This window comes from Perkinsus marinus (genome assembly GCF_000006405.1).
Source record: "Perkinsus marinus ATCC 50983 genomic scaffold scf_1104296953018, whole genome shotgun sequence".
In the NCBI taxonomy this organism is placed as follows: domain Eukaryota; phylum Perkinsozoa; order Perkinsida; family Perkinsidae; genus Perkinsus; species Perkinsus marinus.
In genome coordinates, this window is record NW_003208655.1 from 86,738 (window position 1) to 104,507 (window position 17,770).

Sequence of the window (17,770 nt, forward strand, 5' to 3'; positions counted from 1 at the left end):
CACTCTGGTTCCTAAGTATTCTCTCAGGCGGTGGTCGAGCTATGAAGACTCCCATTATGTCTGGGGGGAAGGGTGGCAAAGCTTCTAAGGTGGGCACCGTTTTTGATTTGCGAAAACAATATCTGTTGTAGCAGATGGTTCACGGTAGCGGCAAAGGTGGTCATAGCATAAAGCGAGCGACCACAAGGTCAGCTCGTGCTGGATTGCAGTTTCCTGTTGGCCGACTGCATCGACAATTAAAAACCAGAGCGACCTCTCATGTGAGGGTTAGCGCCTCTGCAGCCGTCTACACTGCTGCTATTCTTGAATACCTCACAGCTGAAGTCCTCGAGTTGGCCGGTAATGCAGCGAAGGATCTCAAGGTGAGAGCCTAGCTGGGCACCTGAGGACAACGAAATACAACCTGGGTCATTTTAGGTGAAAAGGATCACGCCTCGCCACTTGCAGTTGGCGATTCGTGGCGACGACGAGTTGGACACGCTTATTAAGGCGACCATTTCTGGAGGTATCATTTGAACCATTGAGGGGCTCATCACTTCCTCCCAGGTGGTGTTATACCTCAAATTCATCCAAGTCTCGCTGTAAAACCATCATCTAAAGGATCAAAGAAGACTAAGACTCCCGCACCCCAACAACAAGAGCAGCAGCAGCGATTCTCGATGATATAGTTCCTCTGTCACTGAAGTTGCCGCTTTCCTGGTGCCACTGAGAGCGAATGATTGAAATAGAAACTCTCATCTCTTATTTCGCATCGAACGAAGTTCGCTGCAAGTCAGTTACTGATTCAGTGTGCTGTGCTGCGTTGGTGAGTGCTATCGAGGGTAAGATCTCGGATATCGGGCCATCAAGATTCAATGTTGGGTTACTAGGAATGATTCAGGCTCACCGTGAGGGGGTACTCACGTGAGTGCACGTGAGATAACGACGTGAGAAACACTCACGTCGTTTCTCAACGACTCCGTGATGGAGTCGTTGAGAAATCGGAGGGAATCAACGGTGTATGGGGTTGGCCAGCAGAGTGACTCTGCGAGAGTCGATGCCACCTTTGTACGGCGTACAACGTCATTCCCTTCCCCCTCTCGCCGAGAAGGGGTACTAGTTCTCGGGGGAGAACTCGGGGGCGAGTGATGAGAACTATCATAACACAATGATTGAAAGGTACACAAATGGTTCGTTCACAATCATGGTAAGTAACAAATTAAAGATTCATCATAGAAATCTTGAACCTCTTCTGGTTGTACCTGAGGAGGAATGTCAAGTAAAACAAAACCTTCGCCAAGGGCATTTAGAACTATTTCTTCCTCATCCTTGTCGACTCTCCAGATGAACATGCCCTCCTTGCCATCTTCGACTGCCAAGGTGAGATCGCTGACCTGAGGAGGAGGAACAATCATGTCAATTGATGCTTGTGGGATGTATGGCGGTTCCACTACATCCGAGTAAACCAACCATCTCCCATCGACCATACCTTCAGATCGGGTGGCTAGCCCGGACTTACCTGTACCACCTGTCCGCCGAGGCTCCTTGCCGCCATGTTTTTGACATAGCTGCTTGGGACCTGGGCGGGCAGCAGTGGTGCAGCCCTCCATCCTGCATCTCCTCCCTCCGCCGTGAGCCTTGCAGCGATTACTGCTGCCTACGGCACTCTTCGTACAGTTCGGGATCTCGCAGCGACGACCACCTCCATGGGTGATGCACTGCGAGCTCCCATCGCGAGCCTAAGACAGGAAAAGTCTACTCAGCATGAAGGACAAGAACATTAGTAACTCGATAACTTTGCTCACCTGCTTAAGGCACCCATCGTGGGCACATAGTTTCCTCTTGCTTGTCGCCTTGGGTCCGCGAGGAATCGGACCGAGGCCAATTTTGATGTGGTTTACCTGCATCAATAACAGATGTGTGAAACGAATCAAGAGATTCCTGAGTTTTGGAAGCATCTCGCTCGCCTGTTATTTAAAATTTGCGCCCAGTTCGGGCGAGCGGCATCTGCAAGGAGTTCTTCCATAAGTCTTGCACACTTGCAGTTCTCAATTACCGTTTCTCCTGGGATACTGCGAGTGTGCAAGCTCGTATCCTGCTTCTGCGGTTCGCTGATTAGCTGTGACTTCTCTTCGGGCTTATGCCTTCGCAGGCCTTATAATCCATTCCAAACTAAGGCTGCGCGACCATGATGGTAACCCGATGATCGGAAAATCGATCGCTGGATCGCGCACGTTGGTCGTCCGAAACCATTGAGATGGCTTCAGTCTATTATTAATACAATCATCCCTAATGTCAACTCGTAAGCAAACTGACGTCTCGTTGCCTGTGCCCGTGGTGACCCAATTAGGTGAGCAAGTCCTCTCACTATTCGCCCAAACAGGTCATCTTTTCAGCTGGTGGTAAGGGTATCAAAGGCGCTGGTTTGCAGGGCGGGAAAGGTGGCAAAGGTGGAAAGGGAGCTAAGGTCAGGCGATGCTTCAGCTTTACTGTTCATATCCGCTTCTTACAGGTTCATGGTGGTAAGGGAAAGATCGGTGGCAAAGGCTCGTCGATCACCAGATCGGCCAGGGCTGGCCTACAGTTCCCTGTGGGAAGGGTTAGACGTTATCTCAAGGATCGTGCTACCGCCAATTGCCGAGTTGGTTCGACCGCAGCCGTTTACACAGCGGCCATCTTGGAGTACCTCACTGCAGAGGTTCTCGAACTCGCTGGTAACGCCGCCAAGGACCAGAAGGTGGGGGGACTTGTAAATCACGTGTTGGTTTCGAGCCAGTGAGTATTTCAGGTTAAACGTATTACTCCACGACACCTACACCTTGCCATCAGAGGTGATGATGAACTTGACGTTCTCATCCGTGCAACAATTGCTGGAGGTAACTTTCGTGTCGCTGCCATGGTCTTCCTAGCACTTGGTGTTTGTGGTAGGTGGAGTCGTGCCGTACATCCACCAGAGCCTTACGGTGAAGACGCCTTATCATAAGAAGAAGAGAGTGATGTAAAAGTTGATAGGAGATCATGTTGCATGCCAATAGTATAATAAGTCGGGCCGATAGGATATCCTAAGTCCCGCTGTGCTCGCTATCCTTTCATTTGTCAATTGCTGTGATGAAGATTAGCAGTAGTGGAGAGCGTATAAAACTTCTGTTGAGCAGAGGATCGTCATATCGACGGCTTGAGTTCTAGTTGCTGGGGGAGATGCAATAGGATTACTACTGCTTTACCTCTCGAGAATCCCTATGAAAGTAGTTGAGCTAGTCCATTTGGTAGGCTCGACGGGTGATGCTTGATCTGATGCCTCTCGTGTGATAGGCTGGTAAAGTATGGTTGAGGAGTCAGTTCACATGGGGCGTCAGCTGGGCTTGAACAGCTGTTGGGCACGATACGGCAGCCAAGCCTATAAGCCATCGGTAGTGGAGACTCGAGTCGGTCCTCCAGTACATGGTGGTCATGGCGGTCGTCGAGTGCGGGATGGAGGGATTTGCCGAGGCACGTCTTCTTAGCTCGAGTGATCTTCTCGAGGGAAATTTGATGATAGTGTTGAGTGCCCAGTTATGCAGAATGGAAGGCGTTGAATATGAAGGGCTACTCTCTGGCATTAACACTCCTCGGCATTCTGTCATCATTGCTGAGTAGCTCTTGGGGGAGTACTTGGTCTAGTTAGTCCGCTTTGGAGTTCTTGGTAACCATGGCCCGAACGAAGCAAACTCGGCGTAAAAATAAGAAGCCTACGAAGCAGCTAGCCGAGCCCGCTGTCAAGGATGGGAGTCCACAGGAGGCGACGTCCGTTGAGGATACCCTGTCGAAGGCCTTTCCTTATCCTACCGACTCTCTTGACCATGCCGAGTCGCCAGCCAAAGCGTAAGTTAATGATTCGTCGCTCGAGTGGTACTGGCTCGCATTCAAGTTACGGCCATGTGGCACCGATACTCGAGTTGATGGCTAAGAAGCTGGGGAAGACTAAAGAGGACTTGAAGATTTACGACCCGTAAAGAAATCTCGAAGGTATAAGATGGTAATTGTCTTCACTCTGCAGTTACTACTGTAATGGAGCTGTTGTGGACAACTTGAAGGCGTTGGGATTCAATAATGTCTACAACAAATGCGAGGATTTCTACTCTGTTGAGACTCCTGACTTCGACGTACTCCTTACCAACCCGCCTTATAGTGGAGAACATGTGAGTCACAATCGGACTGCTGTTTTCGACACTGCATGGAAGGGAAGCTACTACCTCTAGCTTGACCTGTTACATCCGCTCTTAACTCCACAGTGAATCTTCTTTCGTGCCTCAGCCCGAGAAGTTGGCCGAGTTCACGGCTAAGGTGGGGAAGCCTTGGCTGTGGTTGGTTCCTAACTGGTTCTATATGAAAGACTACTACAAGAAGCTGATTGAGCAGCCCGGGCAGTCGGGCATGTTTTTCGTTGCTCCGAAAAAGCGATATGGTAAGCGTCGCATTATGATTTACTCGAATGTTTGTCTCGCGTCGACTATGCTGTTTTCATCGTTTGCCCGAGTCTCCGTATCGTTGCTGTATTCAGTTTATCAAACCCCGAAGCACTTGCGGGCGAGCTCCGACGAGGCCAAGACGAGCCCATTCCCTTCGTTCTGGTTTATAAATGGCTGCGACGTTTGCACACCGGTCGAAATGCAATCAGCTATGGCGGACGCTGAGGGAGTCCTCGCAGTGACGGACGTTCATGACTTGCCGTTAACATATTACGATCAATACGATCCTGAGTACAAGCGACAGAGGAATATAATGAAGTCCCAGAAGCGGAAGGCGAATCACTTAGAAAAGAGCAGCGACCAGGCATCTTGGGGGAGGAAAGCTAGTGTTCAGCAGGATAGCAAGATGTCTAATAAGAGACAAAAACGTATGTAGATGATGTTCCTTCACCGAATTGAGATTATTGTGTTGAGATCTGAGTATTAGCGTTGGACTGGTGGGGGCTCTTGTGAAGGCCATCATCGGCGTGTTGTGCGGGGAATGGCACCGTAAAGTCCTTACAACGATCATATGAGCTGAGCTCACATCGTTGTTCGTAATAGCGGGCAAGGAGCCCCAAAAAGGTAAACCCCGAAAGCCACTACTCTCAAATTTTGACCGCTCCCGTTGCTGCACTATCGTGAATAACTCCATTACAGCTTTGGAATAATCGAACATCAAAAGTTTCGAGTAAGCTATCCGGCTCAGTTTGAGGTGGTTCCAAAACACATTCGAAAGCCCCTGAACTTCCTACGGATCCTGCCGAAAGCAAAGGGAGTGTCTTGGCAGTGGTCATCTCGCCCTGTGAACAACATCCCTTGGCGTGATGAACGAATCAATTTGAAAGGCTGAAACTGACCCTTCGCGAGCTAATGTGCCTCGATGCGAGTCTAATCAAGCCATGTCGACGTTGGACTTCAAACTCACACACAAACTCGAAAGCCTCCGAACTTACCACGGGGGAATTCATCTGTAAGCATGTGGGTAGGTGGTTGAGGGACTAGAGCCTCAATAGAGCTGAAATGAGCCGTGATGTTTCAACCACAATTGCATGTGTGGCTTCTGAACTGCTGCTGCTCATTGATCGTTCCGCGAGAAGAGCTAGGATCACGAAGACTCAGATTCTGATGTAAAATATGAGTGTTTGCCCGAGTGGTTAAGGGGGTGGACTTAAGATCCACTGGACATGGTCCGCGTGGGTTCGAACCCCACAGCACTCAATACGCTTGTTGGTTAGCATATTGCAACGATGGGAGTTGACCTGATAAAAGTCCGTCGCAGAGTACTGTGCGAGCCGTGAGGGTACACAAGTTATGGTTGTCTCTGTTCCGTATACAAAATTCATGGATCGTACAAAATTCATTGAGATGCTCCTCAGCGCTGTGCTTGATTCGTTAGTGGGTGAACACATTATCTGCATTTCGCGCATCATGATGAAGTTGGATGGGCATATCCGTGTCGGATGATGATATGGGACTCCTAGGAGTTCCCACTGTGGGATGCCAGAGGCCTCAGGGGCATTTTCTATTGAAGACCTCGGTCTTGTGCGTTCTTGTTAGAGAGGGGACTTGACGGGGGACGTTATGCGCTCCCAGGTCTTCGATTCAGAATTTCAGCATGGAGTTTAGCGGACCCGGACCAATCTGTTTCGTCATCATCCCAGATCTCATTCGCGTCGATGCGTTGCATCGAAGAACGGCATTCGGTAGTAGCCCAGCGGTACTCTCTCAACACCACACGACTCTCTCATGGAAGTAAGACTCAACATCGACTGCACGGTCATGGACAACTGAATGGATTATTCTGCTTCTTCCGTTGCTGACGGATAAGCCTCGGACTTGACCAGTACGTGACCTTCACCTACCCTCCGCTGCACCACCGTCCTCCTCGTTGGTTGCCTCTTCCACAGCCTCTGGTGTACTCGGATCCTATGAGGAAATGGCGATCGAATCATAACGGTGACAACTATGAGGTGGCTTCTCGATACTCACCTCATGTGCCTCCCACGACTTCATCATCTCCCTCTCGTTGTTGATCCGCTCAGCCTCCATCTTCTCAATTTCCAATATTATTCTACTCTCCTTCTCGGCGGCAACAACGACAGCCTCGACCATTTTCTTCCTCGTTAAATATCTGAACCGTAAGCAATCTTTCACCAAAAAGCAAGTGGACGATGCCGTCCGAGTCTTACTCATTTCGAGACTCATTGAACCGTCTGGTGCGGTCAGTGCACGCCGCCTCTATTAGCTCAGCAGCCACATGTGTACAGGCATGTCGAAGGGAAGTCATCTCAATGGCCCCACTCGTTACATTCGGGAGAATCTTCGTTTGTACGTCGATCTGACCCCCTCAACCGTAGCAGAAAACCCGCTATAATGCTCCGCCTCCTACCAGCTGAGGATCATCAAATCTGCCCAGTCTTCCGAGCCTTCTCAGCACATCAGCCTCCAACTGCGCTACGAAGTGCTTCGCCAACTGCCTCGATAAGAGCTTTCGCCGGAGGACCTGATAACTCATCAGCTCATCCCAGCAGAGCCGCCTCCTCTCCCTACCCCTTCTGTAGTGATCCTCATATGCTCCTGAGTCCTCCTTCGCTCTCTCTCATACGATCGTCGTTTCTCCACACCCTCCATTCGCTGGGCCTCAAGGAGCTCAGCGTGGCGTAAGGCTTGGAACCTCGACAGCAAGCCTTCCCATGCTGCGCCTCTATCGTATCCTACCCAGCCTGTCGCTTCTGTATAGCCTCCACTTCCTCTTCCTCTAACACCTCCATAAGAGCCCTCTCGATGGTCCTCCCCACAATGACCTCCAATACCGGTACCACCTAACAACGACCCTACCCACCATAGACCATCTTCCACTGCCACCACCTCCTTATCGAAATCAAAGAAGTCCCCATCCAGGATCTGCGTTGCGACATCACTACCGCTATAGGCTGGCATGAATACGGGGCTCGGTGGCCGCTCATGGGGGAATGAAGTTTCAGTATCAGCATCGTATCTGCCAAGGGATACCGAAAGATAGCTAAGCATCATCCAATCACTCTGTAACGATCTCAGTGAGCTTCTCATAGCACTGCTGTGATGACTGGACATCTGCATGACGATGAGCGGGCAGCGGGCTCTATCGAGGACGATCGTAACGAAGGTCGGCATGGCCCTCCCACCTCCCTCGAGACCCCTCCCACACGGTCTGCACGCTGCAGCTTCCTCCTCTGCATTTCTCGTGCCAAGTCCGACGATCGAGCTGATGACGTACTCACCCTGCATGCCCTTCCCCTGCCTTACCCCAATTGCTTTTCTCCTGCACAGGCACCCTCACCCTACCACACGTGCTTCCCCTGCATATACGACTATCGCCCATAAGCCCAACAAGAGGCTGCTTTCGGGTATTCTCATTATCCAACCTAGAGAGCCCATCCCATCCCATCACAACAACAACATCCCCCCTACTTCCTCTTAATGCGCTCGATCTTCTCCTCAGCTGTTGTTGTTCTTTTTATTACAGCCCCTTGCATAAGACAACCCTGAACAGGTAACGACGAGGCTCTATTCACAACACCACAGTGCCGCCATAGAGAAACACAGAACCGTGAATGATAGATACAAGTTGGGTCTTTACTCTGCCTCCAGGACCTTGTATAGAACCTGACGAGCCATCAACCTGACAACCTCGGCAATAGGCTTATGTGGCTTACGCTCTTGCTAGTCGGGATCGGGTGACCGGGCTCGAGGTTCTCGAAAGTCTCCGAGAGGTCCTTCAGAGGACGAGGTGCCGTAGCGAGCTTCTCGAAGATCTTATCAGCGCCCATCGGGATGAAGGGAGCCCACAAGTGAGCCAAAACATACACAGACTCCATGAGCAAACGGATGATGGCCTGCAACAGCACAAACGACCCAGGTTCGATTCCTGGTGAGCGCATGTATATACTACCATTCTCTTCTCTTTATCATCCTTGATCTTCCAAGGCTCCACTCGAGTAATCCACTCGTTGGTAGCACCAGTAACTTGACGAATGATAGCACAGCCCTCGCTGATAGCATCCTGTTGCCGCATGGTAGCTGAGAAAACACCACGGGGGCCATTTGAACCGCACCTCTCCATGACGGATCACCATCGAGATCATCAATTGTCTTCCGGAGATCAAAAGGCTTCTCCAAATCCTTTACAGAAAACTCAGGAACGCATCCCCCTGACAAGGCTATAGCACGGTTCACCAAGTTGCCAAGACCCTGAACGTATAAGGCTCAAAGGGGGGGCTGATGCTGGTGGTAGATAGCATTACATTGCATAGATCAGCATTGTGTGTGTTGATCATAGCAGCTGTCGAGAACTTGAGGTCGCCACCATAAGGAGCATCAGAGAGCATATACCACCTAGTAAAACACGGTGGCTTTCGACGATACAGAGTACCATAATCTCCTTTATTAGTTTCTATACTATATTATTAATAACCTTTCCCAATGTAAGGAAGGAAATGAGAACAAGGCATATAGATATACACTATCCCCTATCATGATAAGTCAATACTTATAAATCTAGTGATACGTGCAATCGATCGCCCCCCTATCACCACTATTACCTCACTGTATCAACAGGGAACTTATCCAGGACATCATGAGGGTCCACAACATTGCCGATGGACTTGGACATCTTCTTGCCCTCCGCATCCTAACCAACAATGAGCCAATGACCTGAGGGGCCGAGTGAGCTTACCTGTATGAAGCCGTGCACTGCCACCGACTCAGGTAGGGGTATGTCCGCGCTCATCAGCATGCAAGGCCAGATCACACAGTGGAACCAAATAATATCCTTCCCTATAATGTGGGCCTAATAGCAAAGCCAGTGATTGCCAGTCGCAAGAAAGAGCAACTCTTCTGCTTTACATTAGCAGGCCAGTAGTGAGGCTTATCCGAATCGAGACCGTTGACCGCCGAGAGGTAGTTAGTGAGGGCATCGAACCACACATACATCACGTGGTCGTCGCTGCCAGGGATCTGCTCATCACCGTCTCAGGATATGGTACACTAGGCTCAAGGCTTACCGGAATACCCCAACTAAAGGTCCTACGAGAGCAGGAGAGATCACGCAAAGGCTCCTCCAGTCGAGCAAGGATCTGCTGCCTGTATTGCTCAGGCCTGACGGGCAACGGTAATCACCAAGAGTTGGCAGAATTACGGTATGTCACTACTTAATGAAGTCAGGATGGCTCTTGATATGGTCAACGAGCCTCTGCTGATACCTCCCCATACGAAAGAAGTAGCTTTCCTCACTCATCTCAGTGAGTGGCTTACCAGTCGAAGGATCCCTTCAAACGACAACACCGTGAGCCTTTACAGTGTACTACCCCAACCATCGTACTTATAGTCCCACTCCTTAGCCTCTGCATCAGTAACATACCGCTCCTCTCGCACTAAGTAGTAGCCAGTGTAGTTATCGAGGTAGATATCCCCTGATATAGCAAGTATAAGGAAGCTAATAAAGCCACCTTGAGGCATACCCTTAGAGCTCACTATCTCCCATAGCTTCTGGCAAGTCTTCATATGATGCTCATCAGTAGTACGGATATAAATATCGTTAGAAATACGTAACCTCTGATTGAGTGCTTGGAAGGCACTGGCGTATCTACGAGGTCAGTGAGCAGCGTGCACACAGCAATAGGCCCATCTTCTTACATGTCACAGATCTCCTGAGGGGTCTTGCCCTTAGACTCAGCCTTCTGAGCAATCTTCTGACCGTGCTCATCAGTACCCGTACAGAACTCCACATCACGACCATACACCCCTGAAGAACCAAGAGGTTTCACTCGATGAGCCGAAACCCCGCCGGCACTACTGTTCCATCTCGCTAGGGCGTCTGCTGCTACAGCCTCGTAAGCATGCCCAATATGGGCCCAGCCATTGGTATAGTTGATAGCAGTAGTGATGTAGTACTTCTCAGCATCACCTGTTCTCCAGTAGCATACACCCCACAGACACTATGAGTACTATTACCAGGTTTAACCAAGTTATGGGCTACAGCACCCAAAGCTGGTGGAGTAGTCTTAGCCACACGACGCTCCTCTACATCAGGCATAGGCTCGGGTAGGATATCGATAACGACCTACGCCTCTTCAATCAACCCCTTCAAGGCTCCACTTATTACCTCCTTCCTATGCTGCTTAGCGTTGGCATTCTGCTTTGCCGCAGCAGCAGCAGCTCTAGCGGCCTTGGCCTCGGCTGCCTTAGCCGCTCTGGCCGCCTTCTCAGCGGCCTTGGCCTTCTTCCTAGCGGCCTTCTCAGCGGCCTTGTCTGCTGATGCTGCATCGACGCCATTGCTGGTGACCTTCAAATGGCTGATGTGGGTGTACCATCGAGCCACGTTGGGGTAGGCGGCTGCGTCGGGGGCCGAACCTGCGATTTGGCGGTTTTTCTATCAGATTATCGTCAAATCCTTACCCCCGATGTTGGCCAAGATTTTGAAATCAAGTTGTGAAGGAGTAAACCCAGCCGCATAAGAGTGGGTGAGTAGGAAGGCATCGAGCTGCTGTAAGGTAGCGGACGACAATGGCGACATTATGCTGGAGGATAGTAGTCGAGTAGAGGCACCAGAGGTGAGGGGCGTCAACAACCCGCGAAAAACAATTGTCAGCTGAAAATGACCCTGCAATAAGTACCCCGCCATGGCCTTCCACTCGAGTCAAGGCGAAATTTCTAGTTAGCGCACGCCATAGTGATCGATTTTAAGCGCATGTCTCCGGAGTGGTATCATGGTATTGCTGTTGCAGTATGTTAGCCGTCACATTACGCCAGACTAGGGCCGTATCAACTCTAGGCATCTACGTACGTGGGTCTATGAGGGCTGCTGGTGGCGATATCTTCACTACCATCAACCCTGCTACAGGAGAGACTCTCGCCAGTGTAACACTTACGAGGCTCCATGGTCTTGGTAGGTAGTCTTATGTCAGTTAAAGGCGGCTAACTCTAAAGACGTGGAGGAGGCAGTGCTTAGTGCTGTCGAGGGCCAGAAGGAGTGGTCTGCCATGACTGGCGCTGTCAGAGGTCGAGTACTCCATAAGGCTCAAAGGGTAGTAGGGCTAAGACCTCTACTCAGTATCACATCTTTCTAGTTACTACGGGAAAATGCCCAGGAGTTAGCCGTCCTCGAATCGGCTGATACTGGGAAACCATTGTCAGAAGCCGTGGGTGTAGATGTGATCACTGCGGCCGACACTATAGAGCTTTATGCCAATCTGGCGAGCACAGCGTGTGTTCAAGGTCAGTACCTTCCGGTAGGTGCTGGTGGTGGTGGACTGTGGTAGCGGTTGTTGGTCGCTACAATGGTAGTAGGTCATGGGATCGGGTTCATTTGGGTACACTATCAGAGAGCCCCTGGGGGTATGTGCTGGGATAGGGGCATGGAACTATCCCCTCCAGATCGCAGCTTGGAAGAGCGCCCCTGCATTAGCTTGTGGGAATAGCATGGTCATTGTCATTACCCCCGCAATAGTGATAGTATCACACGTTAGATATTCAAGCCTGCCTCTTTAACGCCACTGAGTGCATTCAAACTCGCCGAAATCTACAGCGAGGCCGGTCTGCCGCCAGGGGTCTTCAACGTTCTCACTGGACGGTATGCGGGTGAACGCCTCGTGGAGCACCCCAAGGTGGACAAGGTCAGTGTGACCGGTGAAGTTGGTAGGATGAGTTACCAATGGTGTGGTATGGTAGAGTGTGGGAAAGGTACTGGAAAGAGCATATTAGAAGCTAGTGCTCGCACGTTGAAGAAGGTGACCATGGAGCTCGGTGGCAAGTCCCCTTTGATTGTATTTGATGATGCTGACATTGACAATGCAGTGGCGGGTGTGTTGGCGGCTAACTTCTTCAGTCAGGGGGAGGTGTGCTCTAATGGTAGGCTCCATCACAGCTCTGATATAAGCTGTCGTTCGTTATAGTAAAATTCCTTGAGCTTCGATAGCGGCTCACCTCGAGTCGATATCTTGGCTTTAATTCTTTTTAGATTGCTAGTATGTCCGTGTCCCTTATACAGGCACTAGGGTATTCGTACATAAATCCATCCACGATGCGTTCTTGAAAAGAGTCGTGGACCGCACTAGAAGGATTAGGGTTGGCGATCCCATGGACCCCGACACCCACATGGGGGCTCTCATCAGCGAGGCCCATCTTGAGAAGGTGGTGGAGTATGTCCGAATAGGGCAGGAGGAAGGTGGTTGCCTCTCTCGAGGATTTTTGAGGTGGTAAGAAAAGTTTTTTCCCTGCAGGAGCTAAACTGGAATGCGGTGGTGAACGCCTCACGAAGGGGTCTCTTTGTAGAGGCTATTTCATGTCCCCGGCAGTCTTCTCCAACGTGAAGGATGATATGCAGATTGCTCAGGAGGAGATCTTTGGGCCTGTCATGGCAGTAGGCCCATTGGAGCAGTCGTGTCCGGCTATTGGTGTGGTGATAAGTATATAAGTCTGAGTGAAACATAGAAAGGTGACTCTAGAATACCCGGGAATTCCCGACTGTGAACAATAGCACTCTCCGTTGATGGGCTCCTAGCTACTATGAGAATTTTGCGACAGTCTCATAGTCTTATGCTATGTAGTAGATAGTCTGTTTATGTACTGTTCGTATATGGGGAGGGTATTGCCATGATGGGTGGGCTCTGTAGGGAGTTGACGTAGAGAGTGCACTCATTTAGGTATTCACCTTCAATGACGAGGATGAGGTTATCCAACGAGCTAATGCCAGTGAGATGGGCCTGGCAGCAGGAGTCTTCACCAAGGATCTGCAGAGGGCACATCGGTTGGTGCAGCGCTTACAGGCTGGTAGGGACCCACGCCATGTCCGTTGGCTCCATCATCAGTGTCGCTTTCAGGTACTTGTTGGATCAACAACTACAACGTAACTCCTTCGGAACTGCCCTTTGGGGGCCACAAGCAGTCTGGCATTGGCCTTGAGAACTCGGTCTATGCCATTGATCACTATACTCAAATAAAGACTGTCTTCGTAGAGATGAAGCCTGATATTACTGGGGACGTCCCCTTCTGATTCTAACCATTGACTTCACAACTCACATGAATTGGTTTCTTATGCATCCTTATGTTGCGTCCCTTGAGTGCCCTCCAGGAACTGCAATGAAGGAGTGTTGGCTCTGTATGGCATATCGTCGAACCCTTTTTTGATAGACTCAGGACTAGCCGTGCCGTCATATGCTAGAATGTGTTGTCGCATGCTAACCTCAACGCTTCCATCGACGAACTCACTCAGAAGAATGATGCTGAGCCAGGAAGGCCCCCATGAGGATGTCAGATTGTGAAGAGTTTGCAGAGTACGATCCTTCCAAGTTCCCAGGTGTTGGTATCCGTTACTAGCGACCACAGTGTAGGTGGAAGGCTGCCTTGCTGATGTGATAGAGAGTAGGTCTCCTCAGGCACCATAGCCGTATTCCGCAGTGGGAAGATACGGGCGACCGGAGCGGCCAGCCCTGAGGATGCCTGCTTGGCAATGCATCGTACTGCTGCTTCCCGACTGAAGGCCTGCATGGAGTGAGTGCAGCTGTTGACTTTGAGGGGATTTTTTATCCTCAGGTGTGAATGGGTGAGGTTATCCGATTTCACTTGTGAGTCTATTGAGCCTCTTTAGAGCCCCAGCATTCGCCGATGTGATTGATCATGAGCCCAGTCGTTTTCTGGTAGTGAGTGCTCGACCGTGGCCTGGTACTGCGCACTCCCTTCTCTAGGTTGTCCTTCGTGACCCCACCCGCCATGTGATGGCGGGCGCGTTCTCAACAGGACGAGTAGGCCTTAATGAGATGCTCCCATATATCCTCCATCATCGTTATGAATTTTTAACGTAATGTACCATCTACGAGTCAACAGTTCCTAGTCGCGTTGAGTACCCCAACATAGTAACTAGTGAGTTCTACTCTCAAGTAGTGGCCTCCGGAAAATGGCCGCTGCCGGAGCTCTCCTTCGTTCAACAATGAAGAGGCTATTGCGGCCCTTCTATTTAACTGTCCATCCCGATATAACGTCGACTAATATGCCTTGTAAGTCTCAACGGACTCAACTGTTGGCAACCCCATGGAGTTTGTTCTTCCAGCTGAGGCGGCCGCAGTGAACGCTAGGGCCTTGCAAGAGGTGAATGCATACGTGGAAGCATTGACCTCAGTGAGTTGCTCCCGCCTCTGTGACTGAATCACCGGTGATCTCAGAGTCAATCTCATCCTGTGGTGGCTCGGACTGTGACCTTCTTCAAACCTCGAGGGAAGGAGGTGGCCAAGGGCGGTCGCCTACGGCCGGTCATGCAGTGCAGCTTTGAACTCGGCTCTGTAACTGTTGTTGGAGTCTCCATGCATTGAAGTGGTTATGAATAGATACCTCCGGGTGCCGACCACCCTACTCGAGAGGCCTTGGCGGCACACCTAGTCCGAGATATAGAGACGGCCTTGCTGGCTGAGAGCCCTTCAATGTTCAGTTCAAAGCCTCTTAAGGGGACGCAATTTGAGTCCCTTATGAAATCCGGAAGTGATGATTATGTTGTTGTTGATGCTTCTGTGGATCAAGAAGGGGAGCGTTTCAGGCGTCCCATCGTCTAAGAAGGATGACCCATGGAGGAAGCTCTGGGATGATGACACTCAGGAAAGGATGTTCAAAATGTCGCTCTATGACGCGGAAACCGAGGAGGAGCGACGGAGTCGGGTTTATAGGGAAGAGCTCTTCAATCGCTACCTGTATCCATGGGGCCGCCGCAGCGCCTGAGGGAAGACCGTCGGCTCAGGTATAGGGTAGCGAGGAAGGCTGTGAAGACGAAGAGCGAGAAAAGGAAAATGGCGCGCTTGATGGACGCTGAACGGGTCGCCATGCAAATGGTTGATGAGAAGCTACGGAAACAGGCACCGCGGGAAGTCGACCCCCTAGCCGCTGGTGATGATGATGACCAAGAGACTCCAACTGAGTTCGTAAGGCTGCGATGGGCGGCTGCTGTTGTTTGTAGGGTCACTCAATAGGTTCAACGTAAAGCTCGCGTGATAGAGGGTGGCTTTCATCCCGATCTGGTCTTCTATTCTCCTCAGCTTACCGATCCAACCAAGCGGCAAGAAGGAATCTCAAGGATATGCGGTAGGCTCCTACGCAGACCCCCTATGTTGAGAATCAAAGCTCACAGGATTGGAGTTGGACAATGATGGAGATATGTGGCTGCTTGAGAATGTATGGCGAGTCGTCCGAGCACCACCGACGCCTCTGCCTCTTGTCATCGGTACGAATTTCGAAGCGTTGCACGATAAAGGATACTTCGAGGTAGGGGGGCTTTCCTCATGATGAACTCCTACATATTGTTAGTTGTTTTCTTCTAAGCCCCGTTTTCTCGCTGAGCTGTCTACATCTTCACCGCCGTATGCGCGTGTTGTTCCAATGTGTTACTGAGGGATGCCTACTGTATTCAGATACCCTATAATTTCGAGTTGAAGGATTTGGTTGACTTTCTAGAGGAACATATGGATGCATTGAAGGAGTCTCGAGCGAAACTGATCGATGAACTCTACGTTGTTTAAATCACGAGTTGAGGAATTTTATGAGCATGTTTCTTGGCGAGATTGAGAATTGAGTTCTGTCGAATAGGAGTATTGACCATAATAAGCCCTAGATAGACGAGCTATTCTCTAACAAGGGACTTATCAAATGCTGCAACTCGGAACAGTAAGCACGTGAGACTTACTATGACACGATAAGGACACGATACCTTTTCGAACTTTCCACCACTAGTCTACCGACCTTTTGTTTAGATCTCTACACTAAACACACCAACTACCCCGAGAATCTCGGGCCGAGCTGTCCCTAATCAACTTCTCGCGGCTTTATTATTGTAACAACAACACAACAGAAATTCGTATAACGAAGCTGCTTGCAATAGGTTATCGACATGTCCGAATACTTCACTTATCATTAACGCTTCGTCATTTTAAAATATCATCACCAACTGAAACCATACCGAAACAAATGAAAAACTTAAATTAGAGTAGAGACATCTTTGGCTCGAGATTTTTGGCAAGGACGTCCATGAAGACTTCCGATGTGAGATACTGAGTTTCTTTCAACTCCGAGGGCTGACAGTTATATATGCACAAGGCCAGGTCCTTGGTCATGGCACCATTCTCAATGGACTCTACGCAGACTTCCTCAAGAGCATGAGCAAACTTCATCAGTTGATCGTTACCATCCAGCTTGGCTCGATGGGACAAGCCTCGAGTCCAGGCGAAGATTGAAGCAATGGGATTAGTAGACGTCTTGAGACCCTTCTGATGTTGACGATAGTGGCGAGTGACGGTACCATGAGCAGCCTCGGCCTCGATGGTCTTACCGTCGGGACAGACCAGAACTGACGTCATCATCCCCAATGAACCATATCCTTGAGCGACGATATCCGACTGGACATCACCATCGTAGTTCTTACAGGCCCAAACGAAACCACCAGACGACTTGATCGCCTGGGCCACCATATCGTCGATAAGCCTATGCTCATACCAAATGCCGAGCTCCTCGAACTTGACCTTATACTCCTTATCGTACATCTCCTGGAAGATGTCTTTGAACCGGCCGTCATACTTCTTGAGGATGGTATTCTTAGTAGAAAGGTAAAGTGGCATCTTCATGTCGAGGGCGTAGATGAAACAGGAACGAGCAAAACCATAGATTGACTTGTCAGTATTGTACATGCCTTGAATGACACCACCATCCTCATCGAAATGGAAAACGTCGACATTGAGTGGCTCACTGCCATCATCCGGTGTGAATGTCATAGTAAACTTACCAGCACATTTCACCACACGATCTTCAGCTTTGTATTGGTCCCCGTGACCATGACGACCAATGACAATAGGGTGAGTCCAACTAGGAACCAATCTGGGTACGTTCTTGCAGAGGATAGGTGCTCGGAAGATGGTGCCGTCGAGGATGTTCCTGATAGTACCATTGGGAGACCTCCACATCTTCTTCAAGTTGAACTCCTTCACACGGGCCTCATCTGGCGTGATAGTAGCACACTTAATACCAACATTATACTCTTTAATAGCATTAGCCGCATCAACAGTAACTTGATCATCAGTAGCATCACGATGCTCGATAGATAGATCATAGTATTTGATATCAATATCAAGATAAGGTAGGATGAGCTTCTCCTTGATCCAGGCCCAAATAATCCTCGTCATCTCGTCGCCATCGAGCTCAACCACAGGATTCTCGACGTGTATCTTGGAAAAAGTCATGAGGAACAACGAACCCTCAAATTATCGGGTTGGAAAACTACACAACGCCAACAC

General features: G+C 50.1%; 8 protein-coding genes and 1 non-coding gene across 9 annotated transcripts; 7 read left to right on the forward strand and 2 right to left on the reverse strand.

The window, feature by feature from the left end:
* Positions 1-56: 56 nt before the first annotated feature.
* Pmar_PMAR017620 (histone H2A variant, putative) lies at positions 57-516 on the forward strand (the record flags this gene model as incomplete). The annotated part of the gene is made up of 3 exons (XM_002776705.1): positions 57-89; positions 135-362; positions 418-516. 3 exons carry the CDS (start codon positions 57-59, stop codon positions 514-516), a joined length of 360 nt encoding a protein of 119 aa, XP_002776751.1.
* A 1,724-nt stretch (positions 517-2,240) lies between these two features.
* On the forward strand, positions 2,241-3,144 carry Pmar_PMAR017621 (histone H2A.F/Z, putative). Its single transcript, XM_002776706.1, has 5 exons — positions 2,241-2,329; positions 2,376-2,446; positions 2,492-2,716; positions 2,768-2,855; positions 2,908-3,144. The coding sequence occupies exons 1-5, from the start codon at positions 2,272-2,274 to the stop codon at positions 2,979-2,981; spliced, it is 516 nt and encodes a 171-aa protein (XP_002776752.1). The 5' UTR covers positions 2,241-2,271; the 3' UTR covers positions 2,982-3,144.
* Positions 3,145-3,660: 516 nt separating this feature from the next.
* Positions 3,661-4,863, forward strand: Pmar_PMAR017622 (hypothetical protein; the record flags this gene model as incomplete). Its single annotated transcript, XM_002776707.1, has 5 exons — positions 3,661-3,840; positions 3,887-3,967; positions 4,016-4,157; positions 4,273-4,423; positions 4,520-4,863. Exons 1-5 carry the CDS (start codon positions 3,668-3,670, stop codon positions 4,861-4,863), a joined length of 891 nt encoding a protein of 296 aa, XP_002776753.1. The 5' UTR covers positions 3,661-3,667.
* A 742-nt stretch (positions 4,864-5,605) lies between these two features.
* Pmar_PMAR017623 lies at positions 5,606-5,687 on the forward strand. Its single transcript has one exon. It is a non-coding gene; the product is annotated as a tRNA-Leu (tRNA).
* A 636-nt stretch (positions 5,688-6,323) lies between these two features.
* On the reverse strand, positions 6,324-11,082 carry Pmar_PMAR017624 (Methionyl-tRNA synthetase, putative; the record flags this gene model as incomplete). The annotated part of the gene is made up of 27 exons (XM_002776708.1): positions 10,905-11,082; positions 10,612-10,859; positions 10,461-10,569; positions 10,303-10,413; positions 10,143-10,251; positions 9,968-10,092; positions 9,829-9,919; positions 9,659-9,775; positions 9,512-9,605; positions 9,354-9,464; positions 9,184-9,297; positions 9,050-9,138; positions 8,753-8,843; positions 8,582-8,699; positions 8,401-8,528; positions 8,165-8,344; positions 7,920-7,993; positions 7,755-7,873; positions 7,634-7,713; positions 7,511-7,590; positions 7,338-7,467; positions 7,188-7,291; positions 7,020-7,143; positions 6,859-6,972; positions 6,659-6,807; positions 6,459-6,600; positions 6,324-6,395 (listed from the first exon to the last, which is right to left on the reverse strand). The coding sequence occupies exons 1-27, from the start codon at positions 11,020-11,022 to the stop codon at positions 6,324-6,326; spliced, it is 3,141 nt and encodes a 1,046-aa protein (XP_002776754.1). The 5' UTR covers positions 11,023-11,082.
* Positions 11,083-11,234: 152 nt separating this feature from the next.
* Positions 11,235-13,500, forward strand: Pmar_PMAR017625 (Betaine aldehyde dehydrogenase, putative; the record flags this gene model as incomplete). Its single annotated transcript, XM_002776709.1, has 10 exons — positions 11,235-11,366; positions 11,414-11,533; positions 11,576-11,737; positions 11,796-11,930; positions 11,975-12,143; positions 12,189-12,356; positions 12,496-12,672; positions 12,728-12,867; positions 13,151-13,277; positions 13,328-13,500. 10 exons carry the CDS (start codon positions 11,235-11,237, stop codon positions 13,498-13,500), a joined length of 1,503 nt encoding a protein of 500 aa, XP_002776755.1.
* Positions 13,501-13,754: 254 nt separating this feature from the next.
* Pmar_PMAR017626 (hypothetical protein) lies at positions 13,755-14,001 on the forward strand (the record flags this gene model as incomplete). The annotated part of the gene is made up of 2 exons (XM_002776710.1): positions 13,755-13,803; positions 13,883-14,001. The coding sequence occupies 2 exons, from the start codon at positions 13,755-13,757 to the stop codon at positions 13,999-14,001; spliced, it is 168 nt and encodes a 55-aa protein (XP_002776756.1).
* Positions 14,002-14,534: 533 nt separating this feature from the next.
* Positions 14,535-16,037, forward strand: Pmar_PMAR017627 (conserved hypothetical protein; the record flags this gene model as incomplete). The annotated part of the gene is made up of 8 exons (XM_002776711.1): positions 14,535-14,621; positions 14,666-14,782; positions 14,828-14,978; positions 15,034-15,184; positions 15,232-15,412; positions 15,461-15,572; positions 15,619-15,752; positions 15,899-16,037. The coding sequence occupies 8 exons, from the start codon at positions 14,535-14,537 to the stop codon at positions 16,004-16,006; spliced, it is 1,041 nt and encodes a 346-aa protein (XP_002776757.1). The 3' UTR covers positions 16,007-16,037.
* A 428-nt stretch (positions 16,038-16,465) lies between these two features.
* Positions 16,466-17,716, reverse strand: Pmar_PMAR017628 (isocitrate dehydrogenase, putative; the record flags this gene model as incomplete). The annotated part of the gene is made up of 1 exon (XM_002776712.1): positions 16,466-17,716. One exon carries the CDS (start codon positions 17,714-17,716, stop codon positions 16,466-16,468), a length of 1,251 nt encoding a protein of 416 aa, XP_002776758.1.
* Between the last annotated feature and the right edge of the window lie 54 nt (positions 17,717-17,770).